The 17,386-nt window shown below is 50.9% G+C and overlaps 1 protein-coding gene across 18 annotated transcripts in view; it reads right to left on the bottom strand.

Annotated features, from left to right (window-relative positions):
• Window positions 1–781: 781 nt before the first annotated feature.
• Window positions 782–17,386, bottom strand: part of DNMT3A (DNA methyltransferase 3 alpha) — a 103,377-nt gene continuing 86,772 nt past the window's right edge. For 11 of the 18 annotated variants that reach the window (XM_059891032.1, XM_059891034.1, XM_059891039.1 and 8 more), the window contains 12 exons: window positions 17,102–17,214; window positions 16,774–16,957; window positions 16,441–16,525; window positions 14,526–14,671; window positions 13,628–13,718; window positions 13,301–13,449; window positions 12,204–12,289; window positions 9,978–10,047; window positions 9,197–9,315; window positions 8,060–8,197; window positions 6,124–6,234; window positions 1,785–2,330 (listed from right to left, as the gene is read on the bottom strand). In XM_059891032.1, the coding sequence (XP_059747015.1) occupies window positions 2,294–2,330; window positions 6,124–6,234; window positions 8,060–8,197; window positions 9,197–9,315; window positions 9,978–10,047; window positions 12,204–12,289; window positions 13,301–13,449; window positions 13,628–13,718; window positions 14,526–14,671; window positions 16,441–16,525; window positions 16,774–16,957; window positions 17,102–17,214 (1,329 nt within the window). In that variant the 3' untranslated portion in view covers window positions 1,785–2,293. Of the gene's footprint in view, window positions 8,198–9,196; window positions 9,316–9,977; window positions 10,048–12,203; window positions 12,290–13,300; window positions 13,450–13,627; window positions 13,719–14,525; window positions 14,672–16,440; window positions 16,526–16,773; window positions 16,958–17,101; window positions 17,215–17,386 lie in introns of all 18 variants that reach the window. The other 7 variants (XM_024998363.2, XM_059891041.1, XM_024998368.2 and 4 more) reach the window with 5 other exon arrangements.

Here is a 17,386-nt window from a genome sequence, read left to right as displayed (position 1 = left end):
CTCCCTCCCATAAACTCTGGCCAGACCCCTCAGCGGATGACACTGGGGTGCTCAGCCTTGGCTTTCAGAGCAGGAAGACACCAAAAACACCTCCCATCTCCTTAGCTTTGGGGCTAGACTCTCTGTGAATTCCACCCCCTACCAGGCTTCCTCCAGGCCCGCACTCCAAATGAGCTCACTTTCAAAATTTAGTGACCAAATAGTATTGCTACCATCTCTGGCTTGTAGCTGTAGATCTCCAGCTTCTCTCTCACACAGAATCTTGAGTCTTTCTCACTGAGATGAACACATTTCGGAGTTTGTCCAACAAAAGACTACATTTGTTTCCTTCTGAACTCCGAGTCTCAGAGCTGAGGATTGGGCGGACACTCAGGCAAACATGTCAGGATCCAACCACCACATTCATCTACTTTGCCCCAGTAAATTTCATTTCTGGGAATGTATCTTAAAAGAAAAAAATACAAAATATAGGGGGGAAAAGCCAACATATAAAGATATTTATTGCAGCTCTATTTATAGCTAAAATAAAATGCATATGTATATATATATATATAAACAAACATCCAACAAGAAAATGCCATGCAGCCATTTTTAAAAAAAGAATTCTACATCAACACTGAAAAGTATGAGAGAAAAGTAGAAGTTAAATACACATTTACAATTTTGTAAAGAAAATAAAAAGTGCCCATGGGGTTGGGGGGAAGCCTGTTATTTTCTTTTTCTCTAAATTTCCCCTTATAATTTCTTTCAAAGCTACCAGCAAAGTGGTGCCGTCCTAAACCTCCCCCAAAATCTAATGTAGGAAAGAAACCTTGAATAGCCCTCCCTTAAGAGAAGAAACCGTTGGCTGGATCTGCTTGGCGCTTAGGATGGAAGTGCAGCATGAAATGGGGGTCTTAGGGAGGAGATGTGATGGGAAAAGCCCGATTCTTCTGTGTGTTCAGATCAGTCTCTTAGATGGGAGGATAGGGAACTAGTGGCCGTCAGGCAAAGAATCATGAGGACAAAGGGATGTCGTGTGTGGACAGGCTCTTCCAACCACAAGGCACTGTCTTCTAGCAAGACAGTGCTGAGGAGAGACGGGTCAGCCAGAAGAACCCAGACTCGGGGTCTTGGGGAAGCCCAGCACGAGCCCCAGTGGCTGTTCAGCACCTCTTCATCAACCAGGTTTGCTGCACTCACAGCAGCCCTAGTACTGCTGGCCAGGCGTGAGACAGGATCTCCCTACGCTGAGCTCAAACCTCTGCCTACAGGCCCCTCTTCCACCTGCCACATAGACCGACCCCGCATCACCCCACCCCCGGGGCTCGCCCTGTCACTGTCTGCACTCATCCCTCAATTCTCCCTTTTTCAGGCCAAACGCCTGTGTCTCGCAGGGTCCATTGCCCAGTCCAAACTGTCCGCCACACCGCTGCTCTCTTCTGGATGCCCCTGTGTTTGGGGGCAAAAACCCAAAGAGAGGGGAACAGTGCCCATGACCAAAGCCCTGTGACCCCTCTGATGATTGTCTTCCCCGCTCAGCCTTGGACAGAATTTGCTTTTCTAGCAACTGCGCCTCACTAACTGATCTTTGACCTTCCAGTCAATCAAACCACCCTTTTTTGCATCTGGTTTACAATCCTTATCGAATGTTCATGCAGGTGATGTCTTAAAGGGAGGAACTGCACTGTCGAAACCCAAAGCTAGGACCTCCCGATTGGGGCACTTAAACCTCTCTGGGGAAGGCTGAGAACAGTCATGTCAGGGGGAAGGAGACGCAAGACAAAAGGACATTATTACGGTGCTTTTTCCGTTTTTCTTTTTGCACAAAAACAGTCCATTTATTCAAGTGTTCTCCAGCACAAGTACATTAGAAAGGAGCTTTATTATATTCTTCTGGGCACAAAAAAAAAAATGTGATGAAGGCGGAATTGACAGACTTTCTACATCTGCTGTACGCACTGACCTCTTTATAATTATTTCATAACAGCTATGTCACGAGCATCACTTACACAGAGATACAACAGGACACGGGGGCGTGGCGGTGGGGACCCACGCGGGGCCTTATCACACCCCCTCCCCGATGTCCCAGAACCAGACTGTGAAATGTACATTATTATTGTCAATAAATAGAGAAGCAACCCTAAAAAAAAAAAAAAAAAAAAATACAGTGGTGAAAGGATGCTGGAACCAGGAAGAAAAACAACAACAACAACAACAGAGAGTCAGAAGAAGAACTGAAGAAAAAGGAAAGAGGACCGGGAAGGGAAGGGTCGGGGAGTAAGTCCTGCATTTAGCTGCGTGGAATGTGCAGTCAAAGTGTTCTCCCGCCGGGGTCAAAGCGAAATCGTCTGTAACAGTAAAAGTTATTACCAAATCAGCTACGGAGTTTATTCTTCAGTATGAATACATGATTTCCCACAAATAAGTAAGCACCCGCTACTTCAATGCCTCAGCTAAAACACATGAAATCGTTCATTTAGTTTTCAAGTACAAAGTTAAAATGCCTTTTTAATAATAATATATCAGAGTAAAATAATAGTCTCTTTTAAACTCCACTACAAGAAAACAAAACAAACAGTCATTGTCCAGACAGCAGACTTAATTTAACAATATATATTTTTAATAAAATGTTTTAGCACCTTGTTGAGTCACCTCCTCCCTCTGCGTATTCTAAGGAATTTCGGTATTTTTGTGGTTCGTTGGATTCTAGGGCTGTGCTACCAAATCAGTCTGTGAAGTGAAATGGGACTCAGGTGATGCTTTCGGATCCCTGCTCATGTTCTCGGGCCCAGGGCTGGAGGCCATGAGACTGGAGGTTGAGAAAGCCACCCTCCCATGCCCCTCAGGGGAGTTTTCCAGTTAGGGGGGTTACAGGAGTCTGGGGGCTTCCGCCAGGGCAATTTAGCCAGTCACGACCAGCCAAGGACCTTCCATCCTTGTCCTCACTGCTTCTGACCTGCTTGTCTGTCCCTCTCCCCTGGACTCCACTATCGAGGGCCAGCAGTAAACAGGAGGTGGCCAACCAAAGGCCTGCTCAGCCGGGTCTCTGGAACACACAGTGCAAGAGGGGCTGACCTCACATCCTAAAGACCCCAGCCTTCCTTTACCAAAACGTAAAGATCCAAGAGCTTCTGCTAGAACAGTGGAGTCCATTCTTGATATAAACCTATCCTCTTTCCTCTTAGATCCTCCAAACACTTATGGTTAATCCTTGCCCCAGCAGGGGACAGCCGGGGAGGGGGAGCCATTCCAGCTCCACACCATCCCTCCAGAGGTGGAGGAAGAGAGAGCAGGAAAACTCCAGTGTCATCTCTGACCACAAGTGCTGGAAGCATCCAGACTAGACCCTGCCCGATGACAAATTCAGATTCCTCATCTCCCAGGATCAAAACAGGGCCTAGCTAGAAACCCAGTTCTCACCAGCATGTGGGCTCTGCTGACCACAAGTAACAACCAGCTCTCGTCAGATCAGATCGCGGTGCCAGGCAGGTCCCATGGCCCTAACCCTGCAAGTTCCCTGAAAATGACACCTCTTAAAGACACCACTGCCACAGCATCTCTGCACCAGGCAGGACAACAGGAATTCAAAACCGCCTCCGAGACCCACTTTTTATATAACTTACGTCATCAGTGAGATGAAGACTAAGACTACTCCCTGGATGGCTCTGCTGAAAGAATCCTTTCCTTGCTCCTGTCGTACACCATCCTGTGCTGGAGATGCTGGGCTATTTCCATCGGGGTTTCCCCAGAATTGCCAGTTGCTCGGGAAGTAGGGGGAGACTAGTTCAATGTCCACTAGCCTTCCTTCCTGCTGGGTCGGCCTGTCCCCATCCGTGTCCTACAAACTCATCAAAAACCCACACAGGCACCTTCGCCAGCCAACCTCTCCCAGGCCCATCTCAAATGCAAAGTGGCCCCCTGTACTCTTTTGGGAAGTCTTTCTAGAAAGTTCAACAGCAGGAAGGTTCTGGGGTCTAGAAAGACAAACGGACAGTGGCACACCCAGGTGGCTGTACACTGACTCCAAGACCCCACCAGCCTTCACCCCCAGCTGCCCAGCCTACACACTTTGGCTGGTCCCCAGGGAAGGGGGTCAGCACCAACTAGCTCGAGGCCCCCCGAGTACAGCAGCTTATGGCCGAGGACCAGCTTCCTCCTTGGGCAGGCAATCCCCAGCTCTGTGACCCCAGCCAGTTCCCCCAGCCCAGAGCCACAGATCTCTTTGGCACCACACTCTCCTTGGCACCTGCAATAAGTAGGGGGTACCACCCTAAGTCCCTGGAAACCCTCCTTTCCAAGAATTTGTAAATGAGCCTGCTCAAGAGAAACAAAACTCCACCAAGAACATGCTCCAGAATTTTCCAAAGGCCTTCCTGGTTTCTCCCACTGCACTGCGTCTACCAATGATCCCCCACCTTAATCCACGCACAACCTTGACTAGGTCTGTCCAAGCACAGCTCTCCTTTAGAACGTATCCCCAGAAGCACCCCAGGGGTTGGAAGGAGATTGTGAAGAGCACCCCAGCCTGGCCAAGTTGGCACATTCCCAAGGTCCCCTTGGGACCTGCCAAGTTCTACTGTGGCACCAAGCCCCCGGGTGTGGCTGGAAAAAAAGCTGGCGATTGTTAATGCTCATCCCTGCAACGGGGCCTCTAGCCAAGTCAGGTTGCCAGACCAGGAGGAACAACGATCAGCTACAACAAGCAAGCTGGCTCGCCTATGCTGACCCCTCAAGGCTTGCCACATCCTTGGCTACCAAGTTTCTTCCCCATGCAAGCTCCCTGGATGGAACTTGGGCCACTGGGAAAAGCAAACTCCTGCACACAGCAGCAGACACATGGCCTAGGAGAGCCCGAAGGTCCGCAGAGGAAGAGACAGTCCGGACACATGCTGGGAAGACCTTAGTATCGGCCGCCAGGGGAGGGAGCACCTTGGACTGTCTGTGCAGCCCTCCTCCCCCGCCCTCCAGAGTCGTGCTGGTGGGCTCCGGGCGGGAAGATGGAGCCTGGCTGGAGATGGAGGGGAGCAGGGTGAGCACCACAGTTGGGTACAGACTCCAATGAGGGAGGGGCAGAGGGAACCCCCCACCCCGCCACCAGCTGCTCCAGCCCCGGGGGAGCCCACCATCACCACCTGCCATCACCGCACAGAGCTGTAAAAACCAATCTGACAAGGAAATGAGTAGCCTGGGGTGTGGGACTAAGCACCCCCTAAAAGGAGTGGGAGACCATGGCCACCAGCTGTGAGCTTACTCCTGAGCAATGAGCAAAGGATTCAAAGCTTGGTTAATTTTTTTTTTTTAACCAATTACTAATTTGCTTTATTCCAATGATGAGGTTCGCTGTCCCATTTCTTTCCAATGGAAGCCCCCTGGCCAAGACAGCCCTGGACGTCAGATTCACTTTGGACGGGGGAGAATAAGTAGGGGGAGCTGAGGGCTGACTTGACTGGTGCCTAGGGTTGCAGGTCAGTGTCACAGGTTGCTAACAGAAGAATCTTTTGACATCACCAGGGGCAAAAGAGATAGAACGCTACCTGCTAGAGGAGAGCACCTGCTAAAAGAAAACCTCCTCCTTTTCCTGTCTTCAGCACCTAGCAACTTCTGGGATTGACAGTCTACCTGCAAACAGGGCAACAGAGGTAAAGAGCTGCAGGGCCGACTCCGCAAAGTCCTGAATCCTGGGGAGAAGAGCACTGGGAGCTCCCTGGCTGTGTGTGTGTGTGTGTGTGTGTGTGTGTGTGTGTGCACGTGCATTTGTTATGCATCGGTATAGAAACATGTTCCTGTGTGTGCGTGTGGGACTGATTGATTGGTGTGGGGCTTATCTGCAGTGGGGCCCGAGACTCAGCCTTCTGAGCCTCCTTCCCCCACTCCCCACGACATAATATTTCTTATACATGACCCTATCTATGTATTTATATAGCGCCTATCACCATAGGCCCTATCTTTCTAGGGATGCGAACATGGGACCATGTGCTTGAAAGCACACCTCCCAGCCCTGCCAGTCCCAGGAGGTGCCATTCCCCCCTCCCATTATAAAATATATATCTCTATATGCCACATATCTACACCCCATCTATTCAGGCAGGCGTCTGCCCGTTGGGCCCTCACCCTGGAGCCACCCACGCCATCCCTGCCTACCGCCAACGCCAGGCCGCCTGCCTCGGTGGGAAGCGGAACCAAGTGTCGTGCACTTGGGGCTCCAGGTGCTGCCGACTCGAGGTAAGAGCACAGCTTTCATCAGACCAAGTACTAGAAAAAAAATACACACCACTCCGATCACACACGCGAGGAGAGAGGGGCCTGGTCCTCCCTCCAGCCCTGACACACGTGACTTGAGAGGAGGGAAGCAGAAGAGAAGAGGGATACGCCCGGAAGGCCGGCCTCAGGGACACCCCCCGGCCGATCAGCTGTTGCCCGCCACGCCTGGTGGCCCACCTGGCCCGAGGGGTGGGGAGCCAGGGCACCAGGGCCACCACTAACTTCAAAGCACCCTGCTCCCCGCACCTTGGTTTGAAACCTAAAGGGAGGGGGGGTTGGGTTTTTGTTTTCTTAAAAGAAAATCTGAAAACAAACGTAATTATAACCAGAACCATAAGAATAATTATAACAAAAGGTGTCATCAGCCTCCCAGTATAAAACTGCAGCCTTTGGAGATGACCAAAAACATCACATTCCAGGGGCCGGAAGCCGCCTTGTGCACAGAGGGTGGATGGCGGGGGCCTCATAAAAGAACACACAAAAAGCGACTTAGACAGGAGAGCACCAGTACGTTTTGTATGTTTTTTTATTTGCTCCAGGTGGGGTGTGAACTGTCACCTGCCCGCACCCTGGATTTTTTTCTGATCCCACCGCAAGAAGCCCTCAATTCGGCTAATGTGAGAAATTGGGAATGAAGACCCCTCATTCTGCCATCTTGCTGAGGGAGTCTCCTTTTTGAAAAAAATCAAAAGGTTATTGCGTGAGCCTGGATGGATCCCACTCTCAGCTTTCCACGGTCCCGACCACCGAATCTCACCCCCTTTTTTTGGCAGGGAGAAGCGGGAGAACGCTGTTCCCAAATGCTCCTTCACACCTTGTTAAACACCAAGGGGAAATCAAAAACCCCACCACGGAAACGGTTCACCTCCAAGCTGTCTCCCTTTCTCCATCCTTGGTTAAAACCCTTTGCACATAAGGCAACGTGGAAGCTGATGTTTTTACTCATCTCGCTGTTGTAAAGCACCATTATGAATTCGGGTTGTACAGTAGTTAACAGTACCTTTTATATATATATCTCATTTCTATCATATATATATAAACTGTAAACAAGAGGTAACAGCGGCTTCTAGAAACTGATTTTCTTCAAGGTTTCCTGTGTGGTAGGCACCTGAATACTGTATAAAAGGGTCTTGTGTGGTGTTCTCGTCTCTCTGCTGCTAGCTGGGTTGTGATCTGCATGACCAGGAATGGTGCTGGCAAGACAGCTCAGTGGCTGGAAGGGGACTCTGCCACCTGAGTGTCTGTTTTCTGTCCCCTGCTTGTGCTCCTATCTGATCAGGCTAGAGACAACAAAAAAAAAGATATATAGTAAAAAAAAAAAACAAAACCCAATATATAGATTTCTATAGAATTTCCTTTTTTCCTTCTCTCCCATCTTTCCTCTGCAAGGTATGGTTACTATTTTTTGTTACTTTTTTTTTTTTTTTGCTGCAATAAACCCTCTTGTTTCAGTCACAGCAAGAAACAAAAACCCAAACAAACAGAAAACCCCTCTGAAAAGAGTAGAAAACAAAAGGTTTGACCAGAAAAAAAAGGGGTAGTGGGGGTGGGGAGGGAGCTTGGTTTTGTTTTTAAATAGGACTGAAGATTAACATTGAAAAATCAGGAGATGATGTCCAACCCTTTTTGCAAGGCAAAGCCCTCCGGAATTTCCGCCTCTGTGGGGTTTGTTTGTTTTGTTTTAAATTCCTTTTTCTCTTCTGGGTGCTGATACTTCTCTCCATCCTCACGTTGTTGGTGTTTTGTTGTGTTTTGTGTTTTTTGTTTGTTTGTTTAACCTTGTGTCACTACCTCGGTTTGCCCTCACGTCCCTTACACACAAGCAAAATATTCCTTCAGCGGAGCGAAGAGGTGGCGGATGACCGGCACGCTCCACGACCGGCCCAGCAGTCTCTGCCTCGCCAAGCGGCTCATGTTGGAGACGTCGGTATAGTGGACAGGGAAGCCAAACACCCTGGGGAGAAAAGGCAGAGAGGGGCAGGGGTCAGCGCCGGCCTGGGGCGATCCTGTGTCTGTGATAACCAATTCAAGTCTCAGGCGCCTGGCTACTTTCTATGGGTCTGAAGGCAGGTTAAGATGATGACTGCTGAGAGATTTACCACACAGCAGAAACAAACTTGTGTGTGTACTCAGTTGTGTCTGACTCTGCAAACCCCATGGACTGTATATAGCTCACCAGACTCCTCTGTCTATGGGATTTCACAGGCAAGAATCTTTCACAGGCAAGATTTCACAGGCTGAGTGGGTGGCCATTTCCTCCTTCAGGGGATCACCCCAACTCAGGGATCAAACCTGCATCACCCACGTTTCCTGCATTGGCAGGTGGATTCTTTACCACTGACCCACACAGGAAGTCCAGACACAAAGTCAGTGTTTGTGAAAAACATACCCAGGACACGCTTAACCTGAGACTGAGATCCACAATGGGCATCTCAAGTCTGTAATAAATATACATCCCTGTATCTTCCCACGCCCACCCCTAGAGGACAGAAAACTCTGCAAGGACTCCCAACTCATGCCTGATGTCAGGAGTTCCGGCTTGCTCTGCTTGTGTGTTAAACGTCTCTGTTTGGCTAAATCGCAGTTACCCCAAGAATGAGGACTTGAGTCCAGTCTGCACAAATGAGGGCACTGAGGCTCTAAGGCCCATCTGCTCCCATGCTGTCTTGGTCTACAAAGAACCTAACATGAGCAGTGTGAAGCAGGAAAGCTTCTGCAGCTGCAGTGTCTCCTTGGAGTTGAGCAGGACTGCTGGGAGCCAAGGCTCCAGGGACAGATTCCTAGATGCCCCCCACTTTAGCCCAGCCTCACAATGCAGAGTCCTCCCCAGGCATCAGCCATGTTGGGAAATGCCTGGGAAAACAAACCCACTGCTCACACGATGTCTGCAGGGGATCTGAGCCTGGCACAGAGGCCGGGATCCCACCCCCCCACCAGCACAAAGAGTGGGTACCTTTCCATTTCAGTGCACCATAAGATGTCCTCTTTCTCATTCATGAAGACGGGGAAATGCTGGTCTTTGCCCTGCTTTATGGAGTTCGACCTAGTAGTAATGGTCCTCACTTTGCTGAACTAGAAGATGGGAGAGGAAACGGGAGATGAGCACTCATCTGCAGCTGACAGCAACTGCCACGTCCAAAGCCTACACGGCCTGCTCCATCCAGGGGCCAGGGTTGCCCTGCTCTTCCTCCTACACAGAGGGCACCGGGCCGTCCTCACTCCAGTCCTGCTGACCAAGGACTAGAGAGACAGCAGCTTGAGTCACCATCCTTCCCAAGTCTTCTAAGAACTGTTTTTCTTCCCAGGAGTAATGATTTGCAGGCAAAAGGATGTCAAATTACCCAGGGGTGCAAAGACACCCCTGAGGTGCCAGCAGTCCCAGGAGATTTCTCCAGAGAAATGGAACTGCCACATCATAGGAGAATCTGCTCTGAAGGCTCATGCAATGATGATCCTGGCCTGGTAATTCAAAAGCCCAGGAATCTTGGCCAAGACTCCTTAGCGTCTGCCTCCCACAGGACCAGCAGGGTGACGCTCAGCAAGGAACGGTTGCAAGCAGCAAGGATTCCAACCTCTTCCCCTGCCCTTCAGGCTTTTCCCCGGACCCTCCCCCTCTGACCAACTGCAACCCCCTGAGTTGCATCCTCCGCAGGCAGCACACAGCCCTGGTGCTGCTCCAGCGCATCCTGCCCTTCTCCTTACCCCTAGCAGAGGGCTTTGATGCTGGGGCTAACCTTGGCTATTCGGCCGTGCTCCAGACACTCCTGCAGCTCCAGCTTATCATTCACAGTGGATGCCAATGGCCTAGGAGGCAGGAGAGAGAGGGTAACGACCGAAACCAGGAGAATGGCAGGGATGCACTCTCGGCACTGACCCAGCAGCCATCTGATTCACATGGAAAAGTAAAGAACCCCCATCAAACTCCCCCAAACACAGGCACAGACACTGTGGCCACTCACGGACACAGGGCCATCAAGCACCAAATCCTTTAAGGTAAACTCAAAAGTGGTCCCAAACTACAAATAAACAGGTAACGCCTGCCTGCCAAGAAAGGAAAACACCCAATTATTTTTAAACCTGTTCCCTAAAAATAGACTGCATCTGAAAAGTACTCATCACAAAGCAAGCTTTGGTATGACAGAATGTTCTGTATTTCGACTATGGTGATGGTTACAGGTGTGTACAGTGGATGACACTCATCAAACTGTACTTGCATGTACAGTTAACAAGAATTTAAATTCTGCACAGTCCCCAGAAGACTAAAATTCCGTGACACTCAACGTGTCACGTCTCAGAAGGCAGACCAGATCACTAAGTATCACTTTAGGTGATGGCCTTTTCTGACATTTAGGATTACTTACTAGAGGTTTTACACAGTGGTCCACCAGCCAGGACCCACAGTCAAACTGCACCTCCAAACTCCGCTCTGTTTATGTGCACATGTGCATGCACACCCACCGACACACACACACACACACACTCTGTACTTTGTCCCTTTGTGCTTGTACTCTGTCCCCTGCAGTACCTCCGCTCCTCCTGGAAGCTCAGAGTTCTAAAATTTTAGGCTTGGAAGAAGCAGGTAAGAAAAACCCCACAGGCCCAAGGTCTGTCAGGAGACGACGACTTAGTGACTCTATAAAAATACTAGACTACACAAGCCAATCCACTTTATCCAACATGCAGACATCCTGGGAAGGTGAGGGGGACAACAAGACAGTTTTTAGGTCAGCTCCCACTGACCCACCTCCTTCCGAGCCACAAGCCCTCAAGAAAGACAGGAGCTTTGCCAAATGGGTCTGAGACTGGGAAGTTCCTAAAACCTCCCGCTATTGGCAGAGAAGCATAGTAGATGACTGAGGTCAGGTTAAATGGTTCATCTTAATTTATAAGGAAACCATGGAGATTTAAAATCCACACTTGGGGTAGGGGTGGGAGGCAGTTCGGGAGGGAGGGGACACATGTAAGCCTATGGCCGATTCATGCTGATACATGGCAAAAATCACAATAGTGTGATTATCCTCCAATTAAAATCATTTTTAAAAAACCAAACTTAAAACAGTCTGGAAAATACTTCTCTTTGTAATATATTATCATGACTGGGGGAGTCTCCCTCTGCTTCTGAACTGCTGACTCTCAACCAGAATTATTTTCTCCTCATAAAGTGAGTGAAGTTGGCTCAGTCGTGTCCGACTCTTTGCAACCCCATGGACTGTAGCCTGCCAGGATCCTCCGTTCATGGATTTTCCAGGCAAGAGTACTGGAGTGGGTTGCCATTTCCTTCTCCAGAGGATCTTCCCGACCCAGAGACTGAACCTGGGTCTCCTGCGTTGGAGGTAGATGCTTTACCTTCTGAGCCACCGGGGGAGAAACCTGGTGGTTTCTTCTCATAGGTCTTTTTATAATATGACTATTACACTGAAGAAATAAGTTTTCTTCATTCCTGGACATTAACATCTCTGTGCAACCTACACAAAGAGCATCTTCCCAAAAAAAGGACTTGATGCCAACAATGTGTGTGAACAGTAAGTGGAGCAGGATGCTCTAAGCTGTGTGGTGGCTGCTGTTTCAAGACGCTGTCTCTGGAGCCAGTATGGCCCAGCGGCGGGCACCACTCTTCCCCATTCCCAAACACATCCTCCATGGCTTTACCTCAGGAAACTAAGGACCAGCTGACTCATCACCAGTACAGGAGAACCAACCCTGTAACTCAGCAGCACGATATATGGTCTTCTGTGTCAAGAGTGTGCTTTTTAAGGGTCCTATCTGGGACCACTAGTTTTTCGATTCTTAGCCAAGTTATTTTCTACACCCTGACTCCCCTTCTTCCTCAAGGAAAAGGAAATACGAAGAACTTGGCAGAGCAGCAAGCTGGTCTGCAGGGGAGGCTGGCCACCCCTCGTGCCATCATCCTGCCTGCAGACACCCACCCATGGCCACCCGGGCACAGAGCTCTCACCAACCTGTTCATACCAGGAAGGTTCCCCCAGAAGTAGCGGGCCCTGTGCGCAGCTGACACTTCTTTGGCATCAATCATCACAGGGTTGGACTATAAAACAGGAGAGAGACAAATATTATAGTGTGCCAGGAAACTTGTTAGTTTAAAGCCTCAAAGGCTCTCACTTCTTTCTCAGGAGGCCACACTGACAGCCTGAAGCTCCCTGGAAAAGCCAGAATCAAACTCAGCTACATTCCACATGCTCCCATGGGAACATTCTAGACCCACACATGGTCCACACTGCCAAGATGGAGATGTTCTACCTGCACTGTTCCATGTAGTAGCCACTGGCCCACCAGGTGCTGATGGTTGGGTATTTGAGGAGGCTGGTGCGACTGAGGAATCTTAAAGTCAGTTTAATCGCCACTTGTGGCAGATGTCCACCTCGTTGGACCACACAGCTCCAGCTAACCTGGAGGCTTTGGGAAAGTACCTTCCAACAAGTTTGGAAGTCTTTACTGCATGTCCAGATAGTGAGCCAAACAGACGCCTGCTCCAACACAGTCAACACCAGCTTGAGGGGTCTGACCCCAAGACTTGGGCACACAGACCGCTCAGCCAGAGAAGGGCTCTGGCCCAGAAACCCTCTGCACAGGCCCAAACTGGGCTCAGCCAAGTTGGGACCCACATTACGTTAAGTAAAAACTGAGATAAACCATGTTTTCTTCCCAGGTGGCATAAAGCACCCATCATGGTGCCTGGGAGTGAGGACAAACCATCCTAGTTGGGAAAATTGATTCTGGCATCTCAAAAGGTTTCCCCAGGGAAACACCACATAGACCTCCAAGCCAAGGAGTCTGGCACTCCACCTTGTTTATGACAGTCAGGTCCTCCAAGCACTGAGCCCACGCTGATATACCACCTCTTAAGAGTGAGACCACGGCTTCTACTGGGGTGGGCTTCCTCCTCGCCTACTTGGGAAGCCCAGAGCTTCCCAACGGGCCCCTTGCAAAGCAGAAGTTCCCAGTCCCCAGCTCCACAATGCAGATGAGATAGGGATAAAGCAGCAGTCCAAGGTAGAAGCCATTAGTGAGCTGGCCAAACCAAGGGTGCTGGCTATACCTCGAGAAATCGCGAGATGTCCCTCTTGTCACTAACGCCCATGGCCACCACATTCTCAAAGAGCCAGAAGAAGGGGCGGTCATCTCCCTCCTTGGGCCGCGCATCATGCAGGAGGCGGTAGAACTCAAAGAAGAGCCGGCCAGTGCCCTCTGAGAGGTCGGAAGAGAAAGCCATCAGCTGGGGCTGTCTGCAGGAGACAGTGGTGTGGCTCGGGCACGGGGAGGGCAGGGTCGTTGGGAGTAGCCGTCCCAGGGCAGAAATATCCAAAGAGGAAACCGATGTGCGGAAGCGCCAGCTCAGGAGGCAGAGGGGCGACGATGCACCTACCGTAGAGTCCCTTGCGGGCAGGGTTGACGATGGAGAGATCATTGCAGGGACTGCCCCCAATCACCAGATCGAACGGGCCCCATTCCTGGATCTGGGAGGATAAAGGTAATGTGATGGGCCTGATGTCCGGGGACAGAGGCGGAAAGGAAGAGAGAAATGATCTGTGAAGTTGGCAAAAAAAAAGTACTTCGCTTGGGAGAGAAGAGACCCAGATGCTTGTATGCTGTCTACACACACATACACAATCTCTCTCTTTCCACCCATGGGCAAGTTACCGAGGCTCTCTGGGCCCAGTTTTCCAGATAGTAAAGTGAAGGGATTGAACTTGACATCTAGGAGGCCAGCAAGGAAAACAGCCACGCAGGGACAGTAGTTCGGGCTGTACCAGATGAAAAGGGCCCTGTGCCCTCTGAACCCTTCCAATGCCCTTCAGGGTCTGGGATTCAAGGTCTACATGTTTACCTGGAAAGGCAAGGGGCCACTCACAGAGGACCCCACCAGACCCCACTACCGCGACAAAATGCAGGCTGGTGAAGCTGTGGCTAACAGTACCCGGAGGACGGGAACCTACTGTAACCCACAACGCTTCACTCAAAGGGGCCCAGAAACCAGCCAGGGAGGAGCCCAAGCCCTAAAGGCCTGGCCCCCCAAGTCCCAGCAGAACCTGCCCAGCCTCTTGAGACAAAAGAGGGAGATGGAAGAGAAGGAGGGAGAGTTCAAGCGGGGAGAGGAAGATGAGAGCAGTGGGCGCCGGCCCAGGAGCTGAGTGACTGGAAAAGGGGGCAAGCCCAGGGGCTGAGTGAGGTAAAGGGGCGGGTCCAGGAGCTGAGTGCCGTGAAGGGGCGGGCCCAGGAGCTGAGTGACGTGGAGAAAGGGGCGGACTGCGACGCTGACGTACATGCTTCTGTGTAACGCTGCGGACGTCCCCGACGTACATGATCTTTCCCTGGTGCCGCACCATGCCCACCGTGATGGAGTCCTCACACACCTCGGAGGCGATGTAGCGGTCCACCTGAATGCCCAAGTCCTTCAGCACCAGAAGCCCTGTACCAGCCAGCAAAAAGCAGTCACTGGGTCACCTGCCCGGCACCCTGGTCTTCACAGGGGGTCCCTGCGGCAAGCCAGACACGTGAGTCAGAGTCAAGCCCAAGCCCCACCCTGCCCAGAAGGCTGCCCAGAAACTTCCGGGTCAATTGGACTTATCAGTAACAAAGACACTGAGGCTGTTACCGTTGAGGCTGTCTCATGCCTAATTGGATCTATTCAGAAAACATTCCAGACAGGACATTCCAGGGCTTTCTGGAACCAGGGGAGAACAACAGCTGACTCTGGAGTGGGCTTTCCTTTGCTATTTCTATACACGTGTCCTTCCCTGGCCCTTAACATCAGGCTGCAATTCAGCCATCCAACAACACTCAACATAAACGCCCCCTGCTCTTAAATGGTTTCACTGATGCCCACCCCATTCCATGGCCCCCAGGATGGCCTTCCCGCCTCTGTGAGCCCCCAGCACTCGGGCACCCTCTCCACCTCAGAACACCACGCATGCCTGATCCAGCCCTTCTCTTGGGTCTTCAAGGCAGAGTGGGTGGTCTCATTAAATGTGCTTCCTCCTGAGCTAACCAGTATTCACACTTCCTGACCAGGACCCTTCCACAAATGCTGGCTGGAACAGACCACCATTCAGAACAGACCCTGAGAGCTTCAGGAGACCCTGTGATCCCCCACTGCTCCCAACAGATCTGCTCCCAGCAGACCTCCCTACAAGGAGCCTGCCCAGCCTCTTGCAATGTAACGCTGCTTAAGGAGGCTTCCAGATTCTAGCCTGGGAAACCAAAGCTGTACACGAACTCCTCTAGGTTCACACAAACAGCACTGAGCTAGGTACAGAAGACACACATCCGTCCGGGGGACCAGCCCCACCCTCTGGCCAAGGTCTCTGGGCCCAGCCTTCCCATCTCCCTCTGGTCCTAGGACAAGTTCTGAGGAGGACTGTTCTTTCCTAAAGACTGAAAAGCCTCAGCCTGGGGGCAAGGCAGAGGGGTGGATGTCAGGACTCAGGTTAAGAACCACATGAAATTAAAAACTGGCTACACAGTTAATGGGTTAAGTATATAAAGACGCACGTATGAGAATGCTTGTTACGGCACTGCCCAGAAGAATCAGGAAAAAAGTAAACCACCCAATAGGGGTTTATTAAATTATGGTACTTCCACTCCAAGGAATCCTATGTAGCATTTACAAATAACAGAGTCCTATATTGGTTATGTGAAAAACAACTCATAACACTATAAATGAAATGGCAAGTTATAACACTATGCATTTTAATATCTACATATTATATAAACATACAAGCCCAAAAAAAAATCTAAAATCTAAAAATGTAAAATGACATATACCAAAACACTAATTATATGATTATGGGCAATTTAAATATTCTTTAGACTCTTTTGTTTACAGTTTGTTTTTCACTGTGACTTATAATCAAAGCACAACAGGACTGTCTATGTTTTTACTTTGGTGGCCAAGTCTGTCCTTTGAGGTTTTGTGAAAATCTTCAATAATCTCTGACCAACAACTGCTCCATTTTCTGCTGAAGAGCCCCCTAGCCCTGCCCATTTAAGGGAATGCCCACTGAACATGCTGGTTTACCACTCATTTTCAACTTCTCACTGAACACAAGAGTTTCCTCCTTAGGCTAACATTTTAACAGCTGTAATATTAACTGTCACCCTGTTTTGCCAGAGTGACATATCCACAGTCCTCTGAGCTCAGCTCCCATGTCCTAGGACCAAGATGCCAACCACTCTCACCTGTAGCAATTCCATCGAATAGAGACAGCACCCGGATGGGCTTCCTCTTCTCAGCTGGGACAGGTGGGTAAACCTTCGGAGGATCCTAGCAGCCAGCACAACAGGCCAGGTGAGCATCCAGGAATGTACTGCAGACCCACACCTGGGGCAGGCCTCTGCCAACTGTGAGCACTTGGGCCCTCCGGACCCCCACACCCCTGGCTGGCAGCGCAGGCGTGGCTACACAGTGCTCAGGACCTCAATCCAGTGCTCTCGCTTTGGCAGAGTCTGCCCTCTGGCTCTGGCAGGTTGGGGGTGAAAAGAGCCGCCCTCCACCCAGCACCCAGCACTCACGAATTCCTGGTCATGGTTGTTGGCGAAGAACATCTGGAGCCGAGACGGCCAGTCGTCCCGCCGCCGCAGCAGCCCGTAGGTGCCCTTGTGCCCGCACATGTAGCAGTTCCAGGGGTCTTCTTTGATGGCTGCCTGCGCGGCCCCTGGCCCCACCAAGAGATCCACACATTCCACGCAAAAGCACCTGGAAGGAAGCACAGTGGAGCAGAGGGGACGCTCACCCCCAGGTCAGGATGGAGCGTGGCTGTGGCTGCAGCCCTGGGCAGGACAGGCAGTGAAAGCCTGGGTGCCAGGCAAGGAGTGCACCGCATTCGGGGCAGGGCCTCACCTGCAGCAATTGTTGTTCCCACACATGAGCACCTCGCGCCCCCCGCAGCAGATGGTGCAGTAGGACTGATAGCCATCGTCATCGTACTGGTACGCGCATTCCAGGAAGCAGTTCTAGGGAGCAGCGTGGAGGCTCAGAGACCAATGGGCAGCACCCAGGCCAGCCAGTGCAAAGGCAGGCGGTGAACCCAGCCTCTGGGCTCTCGCCTTGGAACCTCCACACAGCCCTGGAGACACGACCCTGCCACCCATCCAGTCAGGGTTCCGCCCAGACCACAGAGCTGGG

The sequence above is a fragment of the Bos taurus genome, chromosome 11 (assembly GCF_002263795.3).
Source record: "Bos taurus isolate L1 Dominette 01449 registration number 42190680 breed Hereford chromosome 11, ARS-UCD2.0, whole genome shotgun sequence".
In the NCBI taxonomy this organism is placed as follows: domain Eukaryota; kingdom Metazoa; phylum Chordata; class Mammalia; order Artiodactyla; family Bovidae; genus Bos; species Bos taurus.
This window is presented reverse-complemented; position numbering and strand designations above follow the sequence as displayed.